Source organism: Melospiza georgiana, chromosome 8 (assembly GCF_028018845.1).
Source record: "Melospiza georgiana isolate bMelGeo1 chromosome 8, bMelGeo1.pri, whole genome shotgun sequence".
Taxonomy (NCBI): domain Eukaryota; kingdom Metazoa; phylum Chordata; class Aves; order Passeriformes; family Passerellidae; genus Melospiza; species Melospiza georgiana.
This window is the reverse complement of record NC_080437.1, coordinates 24,737,438-24,758,291: the sequence shown is the minus strand read 5'-3', so window position 1 is coordinate 24,758,291 and position 20,854 is coordinate 24,737,438. Positions and strand designations below refer to the sequence as shown.

The window sequence follows — 20,854 nt, the reverse complement described above, 5'->3', positions numbered from 1 at the left end:
AACCTGCAGTTAGTATCCATTGACCTTAATATGTTGGTTGTTCATGGTCTGATCCATGATCTGGGGGCACAGCAGGAGGATTCTTCAGGATAGAGGCTACCACAAACTCCTGTTTGTTATCCTCCAGGAAACAAACAGCTCAAGTCCTATTTATGTTTTTCTATAAACTCAAGCCCTGTGTATAGCTTGCACCATGTACTCTACTGGCCCTGCACAGCCCAGGGAATTCTGAGTTGCTGTCTAGGACATGTGAAAAACATGTAAAGGTACTCAGACAGATGATTACACTTAATTTCACTTAGCACAGGTGGTTCTTTATGTGGCAAAGGAAAGACTCCTCACAGTGCTTCATTCTACCACATGAACATCATCAGCAACAGTCAGGCCTGCTGAGGAATGCTTTCAGTTGGCCCGACCCGGATCCTGCAAGTTACAAATCCTTGGAGGAATCTGGATGCTGAAAGATCACATTTCATCTCAAGTATTTTCCTTTTTATAAACAGCAGTGGTTCCAAAGCAATCCTCTTGGAGAAGTCATCCTTTGCATTTGTTTGTTTTTCACTTTTCAATTCAGCAAAGTCACAGTGAGTGGGAACCAAACACCCTGTTGCTGTGCCAGGAGCTGCCATGCTCTTTGTCTCAATGGACAGTGAAGGAACATGAGCTGTCCAAAGCCTTCACTAAAGGACCTTCAAACCAAAGTGCTCCTGGGCTTCCATGTCACTAGCAAAAATGAGCTTTGGATTAGGTTTAACTGGATAAAAGCTGGCCTGAAAGTCACTACACAGCCAGCAGCATGCTCCCCTCACTCACACAGTGAGGAACACCCTGGCATTAAGTCAACTCTGGATTAAACAATTAGAGCCCTGAGATTTTCCTGGGGGGAGGGGAGCAGAGCAAGGGATGGGAGGGCTGTTTTACAAGCCAAGGAAAGTTTCTTTAGAGTCTGCAGGGAGCTGTAAAAAATGGGATTAAAAATATTACATGTCATTTCTGCCACTGATCTTTGAAGTCAAGCAGAATATTTATATGGCATGCATGGGAGACAGGGTGTTAAATGTTCCCCAGGAAGAGATCACATGGCAGTGGGAAGTTTAGTACCAGCTTTATAAAGCCCCCCTGGCTGTTGCTGTAATGCTTCCAGACTGGTGATGGTCCTTCACACACCGTGCAGGGCCAGCAGGTGAAGGCCAAGCAGCAGATGTGAAACAGCCCTGCCTGCTTACCAAACCCACTAAAGGAGGCCCATACAACAGATTGTTCAAAAGTATATGTGCTACCACCACTTCCAGCCTTTCTGAAAGCAGGGAAGGTAAAGTGATGTGCTAGGAGCTGCTGGTGAGGACTATATCTATGCATGGCATGGAGGAAACCCTGCCACCTGGCCCAGGGGCTGCACTGCTTTCATTTGGGGTGCTCAGATACTCTGCTGGAAGAGATGCTGATGGAAATCAAAACACAGAGTCTCCCTTAATACCTATCCCTGTCTTGTATTTCTTGCAATCCCTTCTCTCAGTGCCTCAGTAGTTCACAGCAGAAGTTAACAGTGAAGGCTTAGCATGGCCTCAAGTCTATGGATGGGGCAGGGCTGCAGCCTGCAGGCTGAGGGGAGGATCAAAGACAAGCTGCAGGATGGGCTGAGCTCTCTGGGACAGTACATGGAAGATACAGGAATGATGCAGCCTTACTTCCTCTGGAGAATTCAGATCTTCTAAATCTTCCAGCATTCTCTCTACGAACTCTTCAGTCAATAGGATCTGCAAAGGAAATACAGTATATTATGCTTTACACTCTTAGTTTTAGCTAATTGCAGGAACAGCATGAATTCTGCATGGAGCAGACTGTACCAACTCACTCCTTCCCATATGTCCTTCTTTACCGCAATACAAAGGTTTGAGGGCAAGGAGCTCCTAACTTTGTCTTCCACCCCAACCACTGAAAAAAATGTTGAAATTACACAGCAATCTTTTTTGACCCTCAATTATCTCCCTTGGTCTAAAATTAGAGGCTTGGCTTTAGACAGAAAGAGTGGGGAAGGAGGAAAAAGGGTCAAGATAACAACTGTTGGAGAGACAGTGGGAGACAGCCACTTTCATCTGATCCATTGAAGTCAAGCTCACAGTTTAATCAGGAAATAGCAGCATAGGAAGAGACAGAGATCCATACAGAGCTGGTGCTCTGGGCATGGGGAAGGGCCTGACCCCAGTGCAGCACATTGTTCACATGAACCAGATGCTGGGTATGGGAAGTGTTCCCAGAGGTGCCCATGCAAGGTACCCCCATATTGTGATGGCACATGCCCATCCTGCATGCCTGTGCTGGAAAAGCTTTTGGCTCATCTCAAAGCAGGCTGGCAAGCATGAAGCAGTCCAAGAAAACAGCTGCTGTCAAGTCAAAAGTCCTGGATGAGGACCACGACCCCAGCTCCATGGAGTCCCCCAAATCACAGAAACCAGAAACATCATGGGGGAAATCAGCCCTGGAAATTCAAGCAGAGGAACTCCCACCCTCTTTAAAAAAATATGTGATAGGCAAAAGCAAACACATCCTGCCCTCTTCACAAGAGCCGCAAAGGCCAGAGCTCCAGGCAGGACAGCTGGCTTGGCACAGGAGCAGAGACGGCCGTGCAGGACCAGGCAAACATCCCCACGCAGTGAGGGGGCCTTGGAGCAGCATTCCTGGGAGTTAGGTTGCAGCAGCATCCAGTGGATTATTATTTCCATTTTAGCCTACAGATTTGTTTCTTTCCCTCTGCTCCTCCTTTCCTTCCTCTGATCCACCCTTTCCTCCTCTCTGGCATTATTTTCCACCCAGAAGAGCCCACCATTCCCATGCCCCCTTTCTCACCCTTCCTCTCCCTGTTCTTCCCAGCCACGAGCCCTGTGCTCCAGAAGAGGAACTGTTCTAGCACCAAACAGTGGTGAAGCTAAGTAGCCAGTTGCACTGCTCTCCACTTCACATGTGGAAGAGGGGCAGCCAGGCTGTCCCACTGCCCTGCAGGAAGGCCACCTCCTGTGACCACTGGCTGCTTAGGGACAGTGGAGAGTGAGTGACTGCCAGGATGCCATGGGCAAGTGGAAGCCTCTGGGCTCCATTTTGGCAACACATAAGCAGGACTATTGGACAGAAAGAGAAATTGAATACTCTCGTCTCCCTTTCTTCTTTTTTTGGGCAAGATAAGAGATCCAAAAACCACTAAATCTAAATCCAAGGTGTCTGCAGTCCTCTCCCCTCCACATTGCCACACTGCTGCCACTACACACAGATTTCCTGGGGGATGATGGAACCACAACCTCCCCTCTCCACTACATTCCCCTCTTCACTTAGCTTCAACCTGCAGCAGGCTCCAGGCCAGGGTTTATGACCAAGCTGCTCAGCATGAATGCAGGCACCTTTACAAGGCCTTTCTGATCATACCTTGAGCCTGAAAAGCTCTGCTTCAGCTTGGAGCCAGCAGCTTGCTGCTTTGGACAGGACTCTGCAACCTGGCACCAATCTGCAGACTGGCAAGCTGAGGAACATTGCAGTGAAACATGCAGTGCCACCGCAAACTGCTGCAGTCTCCTTGCAGGGGCCTGCAACTCTTCTGCCATTGAAATGGAGACACTCATTTGCTGGCTGTTTGCAGGAGGAGGAGGGAGAAGTCTGTCCCTGTTGGAGGCAGGAGGGCAACCTGATCACTCAGCTCAGGAGGAAGGGCTGGGTGGGGAGCTGGGGCTGTGCTCCGAGAGGATCGCTTGCTGCGGAGGTGCAGTCTGCAGTGGGGTGAGGGAATGAAAACAATTTGGCAGACATCAAAATCTACAGAACAGCCGGAAAAAGGAGGAGGAATTGGTATTCACAGCAATCAGGCCAGGAGGAAATGAATATTCAGCCATCCACGGATGAGCAAAAATGCCAGAGGTTGGGATGGGTGAGAGAGCAGGAATGAGGAGCTGCAGCTTTGGCAGGGAGACTGGAAGTCAAGCACAGCAGGAAGACCCCTGGGCACTCCCAAGGTGCCACAGGCAGGAGAGAAATGGGAGCCACATGTGCAAGGCAGCCAGCTGCTCTGAGGCTGCAGGAAGATAAGATGCAGGGGTATGCAGGGGTAAACAGCAAAGGGTGGAGAGAATGAAAGAGGGTACAGGTCAGGTCTTGGCTAAGGACAAACCTACATGGAGCAGTGTGCCTAGCATCGAAACTGGGGTACAATGCCTGAAGATGGCTGAGCCTGTCAGCTCAGCTCACTGCCCTCTCTCATGAATTTTGGTAATCCAGCTGAAATAGAAGCACAAATTCCACTGAGGCACTGAGCTGAACTGGCTCTCTGAAAGGTCTGACAAGTGGAGCGAGACAGGAGACCACAGCTCAGCTCAGCTGCATTTGGGGGCTCAAAGCAATGGCAGCCTGCTCTGTGCAGCACGTGAGGAAAGATCAGCACCTTCTGCAAGCCCTGCAGGGACAGTTAACTTTGGAGGTCAGCAGGTGTCACAGGTTGCAGTGACAAACTGCTGCAGTGACATTCACACACACAGTGTGTGTCTCAGAGCCTGTCTTAACAGTCCAAGTCAGAAAAAAACCCACCCCAAATGCTACTACCCCACACTGCTGGGGAGACCTGCCTTCCTTCCTGGAGAAGAAGGGACACTCCAAAGTGCAGGTGTAACCAAATGTACAAACAGCCATGTCCCACAACACAGGAAACTGGCACTCTTGAGGTTCTCCTGAGCATGTAGGGGCAAGGCATGTGCCAGCAGGACACCAACTGCTTAAGAGGGCTTGGAAGCAAGAAATATTGTCATGCTGGATTCACGTCTAGACAAGATTTCTCCTGTTAGAAGTAGCCCAATCAAAATGGCCCAAGAGCACTAATACCTGTGCTCATATATAGATCAGGCTGCCATTCCCACCTGCAATTAGCTAAACCACCTTTATGCTGGTGAGTGAGTCTTATGGACAAGGCTGAGAATAAATCCAATCCTATCTCAGCACCCCTCACTCACAATATTTCACATTTCCAGTTCTTGTAGCATGCCTGCTCCTGCACAGTATGATACCCCATTACATTAACACACACACACACGTTGTATGTGCATGATATTAAAGGTGACATTCCCAGCAAATAAACATGACAGACTGCCATTGCTCTAGGCACCTAATTTAATTTCCTCTGGGATTTAAACCTTAGAAGCTCAAATTAAACAAATAGGCCTCACTCACTTTATACTTCAGAACTGAATCTGAGTTTTCCTCTGATGCTGTTGACTGATCTTATCAACAGGACACTACACAGAGATCACAATGATGAAGCAGCTTATTCCCTTCCCAAAGGAAAACAGAGCCCCACTGTTGTGCTGCAGCCATGGGAAAAGCCGACACAATCTGGAGGGCAAACGAAGCCATCCCATGTGCACTGAACGAGCCTCTTCTCCCATGAAATCTCTCAGCTGGTGCTGAGGAAGCAAAGGAGCAGTCCTGAGCAGGTGTCCTGGGTGCTGCAGCAGCCCAGTCTCACAGCACTGTGTTTTCACAGCCCTGTGCAAACACCCAGCCTGCCAAGGCTGGTCACAGGGTGCAGCTCCGCCTGAGCAATGGCTGTTTGCAGTATGAACAGTGAATGGCCCTGCCAGCCAGCTGTGGGTACTTGAAACAACTCCTTGGGTGCTGCACAGTCCTGCTCGCACCAGGATCTCCCAGACCTGACCTAGAGAGGCCTGGACATGTGCTAAACCACTGCCAGCAGATCTGGATTCCATTTGCTCTGTGTTTTGTGGCACTGAGTCATGCTACAGATGCTTGGAAGATGACAACAGCCAGAAGATAAGTCCCTGTTTTCTATCACAGGTACCTACCACACAACTGAAGTACAAAGTTTGGGTTCTCAGCACTTCACTAACAGCTGCAAGTGTCCACACATGTTCAGAACACCAGGCTAGGCTGTCTCATTCAGGTGGATGTGCTGAGGGAACACATGCTGTCTCCCTCTCGTGGCAAGTCTCACCTGAGGTTGCTGAAATCTACTTCTTATTCACAGGGCTCACCTATGGGTCACCTGAAGGAGTTTGTGTTGAAGCTTTCTGTGCTGAAGCTTTTATACTCACATCTGGCAGAGAAATCTGTATCACGACTTGATACAAGTACTCAGCTGCAGACATATGAAAACGGATGAAATCTAAAAGTGCACACAAGATCATGGGGCTCCAGATGAGTTTGGCTGACTTTGAAAGCACCTGGTGCTTAGTAAAACATTAAAGAATTTATAGTCAGCTTACAGGTACCACCCCACAGTTAACTCCCCATCTCTCACTACAGGGTTCAACGCTGCCATGAGGGATTGACATTCTCAGCTCAGGAAAGGCTCCTGGGGACAGAGGTCACACCAACGCTGAATGCCTGGCACAGCTGGCGAGACTCTGATCAAGGAAGACTCTCAGAGGCTGAGATAGGAATCAAGCTGCACCTCTGTCCAACTTAAGGAAACATGCTTTGCCCAGGGCAAGACACAAGCAAATAAATGGCCCAGCTACATTGAAGCAGAGGCTTTCACTGATAACACTCAATTTTCTTGCCTACCTAGGAAAAAACCAAACAATCACACACTTTGCCCTAGTGCTCTGTTTGCATTAAACACTGCAAGTTGCTTTTCTAGCAGGTTTGTCAAAGAAAGGAAACCATGTTTTATTAGTTCTGGACTTAGTACAGAGCTAGCCTGTATGTCCAGCTAGAGAAGGTGAGGACACATTGCAATAAACCCTTATGTAAACCACACCAACCCTTGTAAGAAACTGTTCATCCATTGGTGCTATCCTAGAACAGGTGGAACAGTTGTATCCTAAGCCAAATCATCTGTTACATCTGCAAATATCCAGCAACTTTTATGAGTCCTTTGCCCTGAAAATGTTTCAGCTTAATTCTTGTTGTCAGCATAGCAAAAAGTTAAGTTAAACTGTGTCAGCCTTTCCCAGAAAAACTTCCACCAATAAAATCCCCTGATGGGAGGATTGTGTTGTGCCACAGGCAGCCCCTAGCCCACCTCTCTGCTCTCTCCTTGACCTGGCTTCCTTGCACTACTTTGCTCAAGCTGCAAGAGGTTCAGAGCAGAGGTCTTGTCACCTTGTTCTACATCAGGCCAGCCCTGACACTGTCTGAAAAGGCCACCTTGCTGCCTGAATCCATCACAGCTCTCACTACAGCCTCAAAGGTACCAGTATTGCAACAAACACCTCTGATGGGAAATTCCACTGCTGCTCTTGCAGGAGATTCACAACCCCCCTTGTAAAAGAGAAACATCCACTCACAGATGCCTCAGGGACCCTATTGCTTCACACCATGATGTTACAATCCCAGAAGAGGAAATATAGGACACTGAAAGATTTTGACCTTGTGGGATCTTTTCATGACATTCTTGGTCACAAGGTTGATCCCGAGGACCTGAACTCCTTAAAGCCCAGACTGATGAGATCTATCAGGCAGACAAGGCTTCTTTGATTCAATACATAAAATTTGGCTCAGTTGGGGAAAGGGCTGTCAGGGAAGCCAAGACAACAGGCAAATCCAATTCTTTCAGAGAGAAAAAGCAAAGGAAGAACAGATATTTCAAGGAATGCACTAAGTGGGTGGAAGACAACCTACACAAAGTAGCCAAAATCAAAGTCTCCTTTGAATGGTAAGGGAGGGGTATTAGGTGGCAGGATAGACAGCCAGTCAGATTAAGAAGGATGAAAGAACCTGACTCATCCAAAACTAGCCTGGACCAAGTACTAGAGAACATGCTGCAGGAGAGTTGACATTGGGAAGATTATCATGTTCTAACGGTGCATTTCTACCCCAGATGAAATGTCTCATTCAGCTGTGAGGGAGAAAAACACAAAGGGATAATGCAATAAGATTTTGGGGAGTGTTTGGAGTACATGATAAACTTACTGAAAAACTGCTAGCTTACATTTCCAGGACCTGCTCAAGAATTTGGGGGAAGCCATTCAAAACATTCTGAAAAATAATTTCATGAGCAGACACATAAAACTGCTTTGGTGAAGAGCAGGCCGTAGTTGTACACAACTCAAACCAGCTTGTGGGTGTTCCTAAACTCCCCATGCTAGGAATAACACATCTATTCAAGTGTGGGGAGACCAAAAATCAAGGCTATGTCTTCGTGAGAGGACATGACCCATAGCTACCACTTACAAGTGAGCATCTTCAGCATCAGAGTAGCTCTTTCAAATGTTGCTTTGAACCTCTGTTGCTGCCATTATGCCAATGTGCATAAATGATTTAACATGTGGTTGAGCAGAGAGAAGAACCAGATGTGCTCATTTCCAGGGGAATGTCCTGACTCTACCGGAACAAAGTCATTCTCTTGTGCACTCTGTCTCTGTGACTAATTCAGTGTTTTATATGATGTGGAACAACTCCAATTGGAAGAGCTGAGGAAGAACCAAAATACCCTATAGCTGTGGTGCCATAAAGCAAAGAAGTAGAAAAAGGGGTTCAAATTTAAAAAAGAAATAAAGTATGAGTTTCTCATATCCTAATGCAAGCATTATATCCCTTAAATATTGATTAGAGAAGGCAAACTCCTAACACCTCCAGCCCTGTTCTGCAAAACCAGATTTTTTTTCCTGTTTTTATTGAAGAAAACTTTCTTATTTCTTATTTCTGGTTTCATTCAACATAAAAGGATTTTATTTCAGCTTTTGGTCTCTTTAAGGCTTTTGTTTCAGCAAGAAAAACTGAAAATATTTAAAGATTGGGCTCAGTCTGATCTTCTTTCCCAGATTTTTCACTTAGGTTGCCAAACCAAAAGAATGGATCGTCCCCCATGACCCTGCTCACAGTAATCCCCTCTCTGCTGTGACTGCCAGCATAGATAGCACATGTTGATAGCTCCTGCATGCTGGATGCTTCCCACGGCTTCCATGTACCTATCCTGCCTACAGGCACATTTAACATTTTCTATGAAAGGTTTGACCTTGCTGTCCTAAGCCACAACTTATTTTTCCATGCTGGATGCCTTGTTTTTTGATTTTTTTTCTAAAGGTTTTTAGGGAAAAAGGAATCAAGAGAGGTATTTTGGAAAAAGTGTATTTTGACAGTACTAGCAAATTCATATGATAATTTTGTTGGCACGAGAACACCCCTTATGAAGGGGGTGATGAAGATTAGCAAATGAGTGTTCTGGAGGACAAGGGAAAGTCTTTCTCCTGATCATGAAAATGCTTTGCTAAGTCAGAAGTCTCTGAAAGTACTGTTTGCCCATAGCTTTCATGAGAAATGAAGAGTCCTCCTTCATTGAGCACATCCCAGCCCAAGGCAGCTCTGTCCCAAAATAGGGCAGAGGTAGCTAAGGAGTGATTTTTCCTCTAATCATTTCTCTGAGAGGCAAGGGATTGCTATGTCACCAGGCACATCAGGACTAATGGCAGGGAAAGTCTCCAGCACTCTCAGTGTTTCTGCTGGAAATCAGACCATGTGGAGGAGGAGGAGAAGGAATTTTCCATCTTGAATGAAGGGGAGGAAAGGAAAGCAGAGACGGGCCAGGATGAGGGGAAGACAAAGACACAGAAAAACAGGATGAAGGGCAGATCAGTTGCCAAAGCTGGGGACAACAAAGGGCAAGGAGCCTGGAGAACCCCATTTCCACAGCCCTAACATCCATATGCTGTCAGATGGACATTGGGGACCTACGGGCAAGGGAGGTGAGCAAAGAGGGCCCCCCAGCAGTGTCTGGTGCCAGAGGATAACACCTCACCACTGCTGTGAGCTCTTCAGCTCACACAGAGACACTCACATTGGGCTGAGAATCAGGGGGTGCCAAGTGCCAATGATCCATAGCCTCCACCTGCCTAACAGGATTAGTCCCAAACCCAAGTAAATTACCTGGAAAAAATACCCTCTGCACTCAGAGATGAGTGACATTGGGTGTACAAAACTTCGGAAAGTGCTGCACAGAAATGATGCCATGCTAATTTGGCACCAGCACGTCTGCCTCATGAAACAAATCTGTAATCACAGGATCACCTGCAGTTTTTCTCCAGCAAGACCTCTGCCCTGCTCAGTCCTCAGGATGGTTCTGCTCCCTGAATGCAGCATTAGTCATCATTTCTTTTCATTATCATTCAACTTGCTTCCCCATTCTCTCCTACTCTCTTCCCCTTCATTTAGTATGCTCCATCCAACTACTGCCAGCATGGATAACACTGGAAGTACCTAATCTTACTGCCCACCACTCTCAGCCTCTGACGTGCTTGGCCTCACATTTCTGCAAGGCAGGGAAGTGCTGTCTTCAGTACAGCAGATGGGGGATGGAGGCTCAAGGAAGTAGAGACTTAAAAGTCACAGAGAAAATCTGCAAGAGCAGGAAACTGAACATGGGTCTTTGACCACAGCTCCCAGGCTGAATCCCTGCCCCAAAGAAATCCTATCTCTCTCCTGCCCTGCAAGAATAAATTTTAATCTCTTCCTGAAATTGTTTCTGCTGTTCATCTGTGCAGAATGCCTGGCAAGCACTGAATTCATTGCATTCTTCACAGGATGAATGGAAGAATGTTCTTCTGAACAGACATAGGAAAATAAGTGAAGAAAAAGTTGAATCTGAATGTCTACCTCTTGTGAGTGCCCATATCAAGACTTGCAGATTCTTGTTTTCCAGTCCACTTAGTCCTGTGTAGCACAAAGGTATGCACAAGGGAATTCCTCCTGACCTCCTCTTGTTGCTGGGAACACAGATCAGACTTCAGGTTTGAGCTGGGCATCCAGAAAATGAGGAACACAAAGTCACTTGCCAGGTGAGAATATTTTAGCTTAAGACTCTGGAATAAGAATAGTAGAGGCAGGAACAGGACCCAGTTCTCCAGGGCAACGTTTAACAGGCTTCACTATAAGACTACTGTGATTTTTTGCAATTACCTGCCTCATTCATTACACACTTTCCAATTTTAACAAATAAAGTGGGAATCCTATAGGAAAGAGTCTACTTTACTCCATGCTCCTGATCCATCCCCCAAACATACTGCATCTCTGTGCAGTGAATGAGGCAAGCACACTCTGTTAAAAATGTGTATGATTCTTCAATTAGATATTGCATTGAAATGCACATGTGTAACAGGGGCAAGGCTGAAGTGCAGAGATATTTCTTACATTCTGTGTGCTAGATTTTACAGTTAATGAGGACTCTTTAACTATAGGTTTGTTTTTACTGCACTGTATTGGCTTGTATGTCAGAGTCTGCAGTAGTATCTGATGCGTAACATGCACGTTGCATATGATCAAAGGCTTGAATGTCATCTTCCTGCCTAGAACAATGACTGCCTAAAGCAGCAGGAGCAGAAATTATCTAAAGGTAGAGTTAAACAAACCTCCTTCTCCCCTCTGGGGAGAGTAAGCAGTCCAGGTGAGCAAGGCAGGAGGGGAGAACAGCCTGCTTTGTGCTAGACAGGCAGAGAGCTCCACATAAAAGCAGAGGAGCTTTGCAGAAGCATGTCCTGACTCCCATCACTGGAGACTTAATGATGGTAATTCCCAAAGGATGATGCATGCTGACAGGCTTTGACACAAACTACCCCAGGATAATATTAATATGTATTAAAGGCTCAGGCAACTTTATTGGGACGGGCTTGATCAGTAACACATTTCAACAGAGCGTCTCTATCATCTGTCGGAACAAAAGTAAGGGAGGGAGAGAGAACACACGCACAACCTCACCTTGCTTTGGGAATGTTTTAGAGACAAACAAGGTCAATCTGTGATGAATTGCACACTTGGCACAGCTCAGATGTTGGACCAAGGACGCTCCACCACAAATCTGAATGTCACCGTGAGGCAGTTTATGTTGGAGTCTGTCTGCATGATCAGCATCCTTAACCCTCCAGCATGGGCCAGACACCTCCTGCACAGCCTTTCCCTGTGCATCTGGAACACCTACCCCTTGGAAAGCAGAGGAGAGGTGCTTAGGAGGCAATGTGGGGGCTCCGCAGTCACAGCACTGGAGGAAGGGGGAGTGGAAGAAAGAACCGCGGAAGCCTTTGATCATCTGTAATGTTAATTCAAGTGTTACACATCAGAGACTCTGCCACAGTAACTAGCATATAAACAGGAGTCTAGTGTTAACAAGGAGGACTTCTTGAATATGTTTGTACATTTCTGAGTTAAAGCAATTTCCCTACTCAACAATACATGACATAGTGGAAGGAGTTCAGAAATAAACCAGCCTAACATGCTTAGACCTTTAATAGAATTTAGCTTCTTAGAACTAATTAAATGTTACTTAAATGAAAAAAAATTCCAAGTACTTGGGAAAGGTGCCAATTTGACAGCTCTGGAGAATGAAATAATCTAATCATCCCCAGAGCATGGGCAGCAGCAGGACAGGCTTCCCCTACTAACATGCCTCAAACGTGACCTGGAAAGACTGTTGATAGAAATGGGGCATACAATCTCTCTGGTCTAATGACTCCTTACTTTTTCTGCTGAGACTGCTAAAATGGTTCCCGCTGAGTACCAGCTGTGGTGGTGATATGGACACCTGTCTGGTTGGAATGGTGCTGGGACCTGCCAAACTCCTGTCATTTGCTAACCCTCCACCAGAGCCCAGTGACTCTCAGCTCATTGCTCAGCCTGGGCAGCGGGGGCTGATAGACAGCAGCTTCCCAGCCTGTCCCACCTTGGACATGCTCCACTCCATCCCACAAGATGTAAACAGGAGGTGCTGTGTTTAGTCTGCAGGTTTGGGCTCTCACTGCACCAAAGCTTAGACTCAAGAAAAGTAAGTCTCTGGCTGCTGCAGAGTTGAGGCTGGGATTTTTAAGGCTCTTATTTCTACCCTAAGATAGGGAAAAAGTCCACAGGAGGAAAAGCTTGCCATGTCTCCTCCACAGTTCCTCCATTTACTTGTCTTTGCAACATGCCCCTGCATTGCAGTAATGTGCTTTCAGCCACCAATTCTCCTTGGAGCTCCTTGCTGTGCCTGGGGTCCCAAGCAAGGGAGGAGAAAAATCTTCTCTGGGCCTTGCTGTGAAAGCTTAGCAGGGCTTGCCAACTCAGCCAGCCCAGGCTGCAATGGACTAAACCAAACACATCTCGCCTCCTTGGAAATTTTATGCACCACAACTTCTTTTACTTCTGAAGCAAAGCCACATAAACCTCCCCCTCCCCTGGTCCCAACATCACAAGGAACGGCTGAGCACGGATCAAGTCTTCCCTTGCATACTAAGCCAAGAGTCTCAGACACTCCCACATCTCACAACCGGGTGCTACTCCTCTTGTCCCAGGCTGCTTTCAGCCTCCCTTCCTCCCCCTTCAGCCTGTCCTCCTTTGTACTCAACACAGGACAGGGCAGGGGCCAGCAGCAGAGCTGCTTATGTCAGACAAGAAGATCCAATGGCCTTGTGTAGGAGACAAGTGAGGGAACTTGCTTCTCCTCCCTACCCTCTGAGCCAGCAATTCTTCACCTTTTCATCTCACCTACTCCAAAAATCTTACACATTTTTCAGCACCAAAATAAGAGGCATGAAAACAGGCAGGTTCATAAGGGTTAACATGTCTGTATGGTGACATAATTATTGCCATTCTTTACTGTTTAGAGGTTACCTGACTACTCTACACATCAATATATTTCAAGATGTGATGCAAATGCAAACAAACACCCATGTTTGGAGTTAACACAGTCACAAGATCCTGTGTATCATATGTTGGCAAGCACAGGAACCAACAGCAAATGACCCACCCTTAAACCTGACTCTTTGCTGTTAATCATTATAGGAGCATTGCACTTTCCAGTCAGAACAATCAAAGCAGGCTCTTTGAAAATCCCTGCACGAGATGGGTCTGGCCGAGATCAGCTCCTTTACAAGTCATACAGATTCCAAGGTATGATGTCCTCCAGACCTACAAATGCAGACTACAGAATGCCTTGAAAACAAATCATTGGAAGGCTAACTGCAACACTGCAATGCTGAAACAACCCCCTGTCTTCAAAACAGAAGGGGAGGCAGGAATGCCACAGTTGCAGTGAAGGCAGAGACATACTGCACACATAGTCCCTCAGAAATGGGCTTTTCTGCATTAACACATTCCCTCAAGATTTTTTTCCCACAATATGCTTATAACCATAAAGAAATTCAAGGGTAGAACAGCGCTACACTGTCAGATCATTAGTGCATCACTGCTCTAGGGCTGACCCTCGACTTCAAGCAGATGGGGATTTTCCAGGGAAAATCTGTGACACCAAGAACATGTGGGTGCAAAAATGTGTGGGTGCTTCAAGCAACCACAAGCTTTTATCAAAAAATCAATAGAAAAGAGCTAAAACTGAAAGGCATTGCTCTCTGTGCTGCTCTCCTGTTAGGGATGATCAAACTGAGATCTTGGCTCTGCAGGATCACAGTCCCACAGCTTTCCAGCTCTTCTGCCCTGGCTCCATTCTTGTTTAGGTCATTCCTCTCTGCCTCCCCAAATTCCTTTCTGGAAAAAATCAAGAATAAATACAGTCTGTAAAGTGTTCACCGACTTCAGGAAATGGATACTACTGTATTCACAGATGATGTCTGAATTTTCCAGTCACTTATCTTTTTGAGTTCCACCAATATAAATAGCAGCATTTCACCATTATTTTTTGAGGTCATAATTACTGAAAATATTGTGCAAGAGCTATGAGAGATGTTGCAGTAGAAAATACAGGTTTGTTACTCTTTTAAAAAACATAAGCCCTTAGCAAGATAATTTTTAGGTCACAGTAAAGGAGGAAAGGGGAAAATCAGGAGACAGGTTTTCTCACTTGTAACCAAGGTCCATGGGCTGCATAGGGGTGCTCCTCTGTAGCAAAGGCTCCTTCTACTCCCGTTGATACAAATGTGATTGCTGTATCTCCTGTAATACTTTTATATGTAAAGTGCCGTCCATGTAAGAGCCTTCCCCTGGGGAATTAAACACATGTGCATGAGTTGAGAGGGCACGCACAGCATTCAACACAACTTCACTATTGTTTCTGCCATCAGCATGGGAAACTATTTTGAAGGCAGCAAATATATATTTTTCAGGAATATAAGAATGATTTACTCCAAAAAGCAGGTGATGAGCCTCCTTCTGAGGCAGGGAGCTACCCCTCATCTTCCCCCTTAATCTTAGGACCTTGTTACAGACCTAGAATCAATTAAAGCCACTTCATGCCTATCCCCATGATGAGCTGCTGATGTATGTAAAGGCAGGGGACTGACAGTTTTCCAGCAAGATGGAAACTACAGAAGAGAATTCAGACTCCACATTGTGTGGGAATGTGAAGACACATTTCTAAGAAGGCTCATTTCTGTGACAACACCTAGTAATCAATTGTACTGGTGTTTGACAAATGTCACCTGTATTACTTAAGCAAATGCCTAGAAAACACACACACAGTGTGTTTTGACCATTTACATGACCATCTACAGTATTACTTCCCTTGCATGCAAATGAATGCATTTTCATTCAAGGGAAAATCATGGCTCTGTATTTCAGCTCAGAGCATCTATGACATCCATGCATGCCTTCTAACATGCAAGAGGGAGAGCTTCAGGTAATATATTTAGTGCCTACCAGAGTCACAGTTGCTTGGTGAGTTACTGCTGGTGAGATGAGCTAACTGATCAGGACAGACTGTTCACACATTTGTGATGTAAAATAAAATATGTTTGCATTAACTTTCCCATTGGTTTCTCAACAGGCCCAGGCAAGTGTGCACCTGCTGCTGATAACTCTGATACTACTAACATGTAACTCATTAAGCTAAAGTAACTCAATCACCTACAATCATTTGTCTTGACACGACAGTTCATTTTTATCTTAAGATACTAGAACATTTGCACAGGGATTTTAAAAATAATGCTGGCTGAAATTATGGAAAACTAGAAGCCAGTGATATGCACAGACTGAACCTTCAAAAGAAAATGTGTAGAGTATGCACACAATGTGTTGCTCCTTCAGTCATGTGACATAATTTGTCTAAAATCCACACTTGTATGCATAAACTGATTGCAAACAGGTTTTGCACAACCACTTATCTGAGTCCATAAGTCAGAATGAATAACTTAAGGATTTCTTTGACAGAATATGTTAAGACATCCCTTCTTTATCACAGGGTTGCTAGCATTAGACTAATACAAAAGCCCCTATATTAACCCTGTCCTGCTTCGGCACTCAAAAGACACTGGAGGATGTAAAAAGAATGAGAAACAATCTTAACATGATGAGCATAGAATCATGCAAAGAATCATCTGTTTTTAATGTGTTTTGGCAAAATATCTAAGCTCTGGCCTTTACAGACCCATTGCATGCATATCTGTATGGTGAAACAATGCCACAAGGCAAAAGCAGCGTGTCAGCACAGGCTGTGGAGGAGGATGGCTCTGCTCACTCACCTTAGACAGAGCGGGATGAGCGCTCCGGACTCCTGGTTGAATTTCAGGTGCACGCTCTCCAGCTGCCTCGTGCGGATCAGCTCGTGAGGAATGATGGCTGCTGAGCTCTCGCTTTCCAAACTGTCCTTACGGCTTCTGAGAGAACAGACAAAATGCACAGATTCAGGATTCCAGTACTGTGTGATATTTTGATGGCAAATATGGAAGGATTTGGGGAAAAAACTGTCATGAAGACAAAGACACATCTGAGTTTTCACCACTCCTGCAGAGACAGAGCCTCACTCAGACTACCAGTCCCAGCATGCAGCTCCTCATCCTGGTTTGAACCTAGGATCTGAACTGATGCATATACATGGTGCATCTCTTCCCAGTATAAAAAAAATAAATTAATTTTCTGGAAAGAACTGCAGAAAAACTAAAGTCTCCAAAACTCCAAACACTACAAAATTGTTTGAAAGAATTACTACGTGTGTCCTTCCTCCTGCTTTTGCTTTATCTTCAGGATTTTTCAGGCAGTGGCCTGCAGGAAAGACTTGACCAGTCCTTTGTGCCTTTTTTTTTGCACAGTTCAACCAAAAGGCTTTGAGAATCTCCTGGTTCATCCAGCACCAAATGCAACAGCCAGAAGAAAAACTCTCCATGTGACAAGTAGGAGATTCATAGATTCTTCTGCCTTGTAAGTCAGGCTGCTTTAGGACAATAGTAACTCTGCTTTCTTATTCCTTCATTTCTGCAAGACCAGCATATTCTGAAGCTACAACATGGTTATGTTGTTACATGATTAGGAACTTTGCCAGACCAAATCCTCTAGATAATAAAACGATCTATCTCAAAATACTTGATCATAAACACTTTATATGTTCAAAGAGCACCAGCATGATCCCTTACTTGACAGTCTGGAACAAAGAATAAAGGACAGGATGGGTTATGACTTTAATGGATGACATGGACTGATGAGAAGTGATTTATATTCTTGTCACCTGGCATTCCACAAGAATTTAACAGAGGTAAGACTTTGTTAAGATAGTTTCTACAGTACAGAATCGCCAGAGGAGAGGGACAGGGAAAGCAGGAGGGCACTGAGATTCCACATTGCAATGTACCTCCATTGTGCCACAAGAACCAAAAGCCAAACAAGGCTATCAAGCTGTGGCTCCATTTGGGAGCATTGTTAAAACAAGCCTGGATCCTTCCTCCATCCAAGCTGAACTGTCTTTAGTGTACATCTGGAAATGATTGTAAAGAATCAGCTCCACCGTCATGAGCTGACCTAGATGACACCTTTACTTGATTTTACCTTTGAGAGCTGTCCCAAAATTACTCCCACCAGCCACACACATAGCAGTGCAGTTCAGTGTGAATTTCAGTGCAGATCAGCCTGTTGCTTCTGCCAGGTCACCCAGTCCCATGTGAGCCCTTCACCCATGCTGCTGAGTGCCCACTCTGAAACAGCTAAACTCTGATATCTCATGGTCCAACCTGAAATAAACTGCATGGCCAGGTCAGAGACATGCAGAAAAAAAGATAACAGAGCAGCTCAGCTCTCTGCAAGATAAAAACTGTAAAACATGCCCTATTTTCTTCTTTAGCAACACACAAAAGTAGTAATGAATCCAGCAGGGACATGGTACATCAGGCTACAGCTTATGCACAGGGTGGGCTGATGGACTGACAGTCAGCAGAGTGTCAGTTTAGTGGGTTAACCCTGAAGCAAAGACACAACATGCTTTGTAGTCTACGTGTGGCACTTAAAGTTGTGTTTAATCTACTTCAGCAAACATTTTATAGCTCTTTCTAGGTGGGGTCTTCAAAGAGTGGAGCAGGCCAGCATTTTTCAGGCTGATTACCTGAGAAGTGCAGTTACAGTTGATTAATGATCAGTTGACCTTAAGCTAAGCTTTGTCTCAACTTCCTTATCAGATCTTATATACACAGTGAGCTGTGGGAAAGTCAGCCTGTGGTCTCCAGCTTCCAATCATTCATTTATCAGCCCCTACCAAAAGGGTCAGCCATTAGCAACGCATGATTTTCAGACAAGCCATAAACTTGCACTCCCAAATGCAGTTCCAGAGTTTAGGCACTGTGGAGTGGATCAGGAGTTTTACAGCAATGTTACTGCTACAGACGAGAGACTGTGCCCTGCTCACCTGGACTAAGTGTGCCAGGCATGGGGACATCCCAGAACAGCCTCACAGGCAATCCACGGTGTGAGATTTGTGCTTCAGCAGGACAGAGAGCTGCAGGACAGCTCCCCACAACCCTGGGCTCCAAATCCCACTGATCTGAAGGTGGGTTTTTAGGTTTCCACCATGCTAGCCAGTACAGCTGCGAGCACAATGGGGCTGCAGTCCGGAGGGGGAACAGCCTCCGGTTGTTAATGCAATAATAGGAATGACGACAATAATTCTGGAGGCAAGGGGCAAAGCTTTCTGAGTCTTATTAAAACCAGCAAATGCTGTTTGTCATTACATGCTCAAGAGAAGATGTTGACTAATGTATAACTATCAAATGGAACTGTCATGACTTTACGGCTATCAATAATTATGACTTCACATTAATAAGTAACCAGCCCTTCTGTCAAAAAGGTGAAGCAAAATGGTAGTTAATTCTGTGAATGACATGAAAGGATTAATCCTTTCCAAAATACTCATACTCTGTGTCTCTTGCTTCCCTTCAGAGGAGCTCACACAATTTCAGGTATTTAAAATGAAGGGTGAAACTCCAATAGCAGAAACCAAATAACCTTCAGTCTAAGGTAGACCTTTCTAAACAAGAATTGCATGTAGTGGAATGCACATAACATATTAGGAAGTCACAGTGCCATCATTTTCAGGCTTGGAAAAATGTTGCATGACATGGGGACTAAGAAAGACCCAGTAAAATTCTCTCTTTGGGATTGGAAATCCTTGTGCTGACCCTTCCAAAGGGTGATCACCCAAATGAAGGGTCAGCAGGACCTCTAGGTTGTTATTAATAAAAAGCTCATATCCTAACACACATTGACATCCACAGCTTGTAGTTTTCAGACTCAGAAAAAAATGTAGAAAAAGTTTGCTTTCTAACACTAACATCCCTGGTTTTACGACTGTCAGTTACCCGTAAGTCTTTGCTTCCTCCACCCCATCACCAAATAAATCAGCAGCAAGAGTCAGTGGAGTTTTACTTGTTATGACTAAGATCTAGCTGACTATCATAAAAAATGTTGCAAACTTTGTCTATTCCAGATTTAATACTTTGTCCAACCCCCACAAAAAAATTCATGTTTCTCAGTGTCCAGAAAAAACAACTCTGCAAAAGCCAGGGCTGCTGCATTAGGAAAGGCAGCAGATTTAAATGGAAGCAGCATGCCGGAAATGCCCCAGTTTAAAGACTGCACATCTAGTGTTTTGGGAAACTGGAGGGGAGTTGGAGGAGATTAAAGCGCATTTCCCTCTGATTGGGAGCTTGTGGGAGGTGTAAACGTGGGCAGTTGTCAGATTAATTCTTTAGATGATTACATTCTTTTTGTTTCTTTAAAGCTGTTTGTAGTTGGGTTTGATGTCTCCTGTTCTGGGCAAGTGTATTGCTGCAGTTACCAAGGTGACTTTAGCTGACTTTCAACTATTTTTTCCAGCTTCAGTTATACCAGTAGTCTGCTTCTGGGTGGAGGAGAGAGGGAGGAAATTATGTTTGTTGTTTTTTTGTTAGGTCTCATGAATGCTGATTAACATGAACTTAACCAAAGCCATAGTTGATTTTTTTTTCTCTTTTTCTAAGAAAGAGAGCATGATCAAGCCATTGTAAAGGTGTCCAGTGTGGTCTGCAGCTTCCCCAGATCTGTCAACAAGGGCAAAGGGCCTGAGGAGACTCTATGTCCCAGTGTGCTGTGCTCCTTCTTGATGTGAGAAGGCCACACGCTGGAACCTGTAGCCTCCCGGGGGCCCTCTCTTTGTATTAAAGATGAGGGTGGCTGCAACCTGCTTAATTTGATGCCAATTAGCAGCAGCCCCTGGGGATCCTGGAAAATCGCCAATGCAATCACTAGGTTGCACAAAGTTTGGATGTCCCCTCCTTATAAGTCATGTTTATAGCAACTCCTCAAGCAACCACTGGCAGTTATTTTATGGGATTCAAGAATAACCAGGTTGATTGGATTAAGAAAGGTTTATTTATTCTTGCGTTTGCGCTTTGCTTTATGATCAGAGCGCTTGATCTCATGGATCTGTCAAGGAAGGAAGTCTCAGTTCCCCTCCAAGCTCTGTTGCTGATATGGAGCATAATTTTGCTGCATTTCCAAGCTACCTTGCTAGGTATCGAAACCACAAAGGACATGCTGTTGGAAGCTGGCCATGGCAGGGGCCCTTTCCAGGAGTGAGTGCCCACTGCCTCACTGAAGTTAGTTTCTGTTCTTGCTCCTTGCTCCCTCCATATAAAATTCAGTACTGTGAGTTAGCAAATGCAAACCACCAGCGCAGGCTTGCACAGCTGAGAAAGAAAGGTCGGGCCAC

General features: G+C 45.3%; 1 protein-coding gene across 2 annotated transcripts in view; it reads right to left on the bottom strand.

The window, feature by feature from the left end:
* Positions 1-20,854, bottom strand: part of SUFU (SUFU negative regulator of hedgehog signaling) — an 87,868-nt gene that overhangs the window by 7,858 nt on the left and 59,156 nt on the right. For both annotated transcript variants that reach the window (XM_058028848.1, XM_058028849.1), the window contains exons 9-11: positions 16,368-16,502; positions 14,753-14,891; positions 1,689-1,757 (exon numbers count right to left, since the gene is read on the bottom strand). In XM_058028848.1, coding sequence (XP_057884831.1) covers positions 1,689-1,757; positions 14,753-14,891; positions 16,368-16,502 — 343 coding nt within the window. The remainder of the gene's footprint in view (positions 1-1,688; positions 1,758-14,752; positions 14,892-16,367; positions 16,503-20,854) is intronic.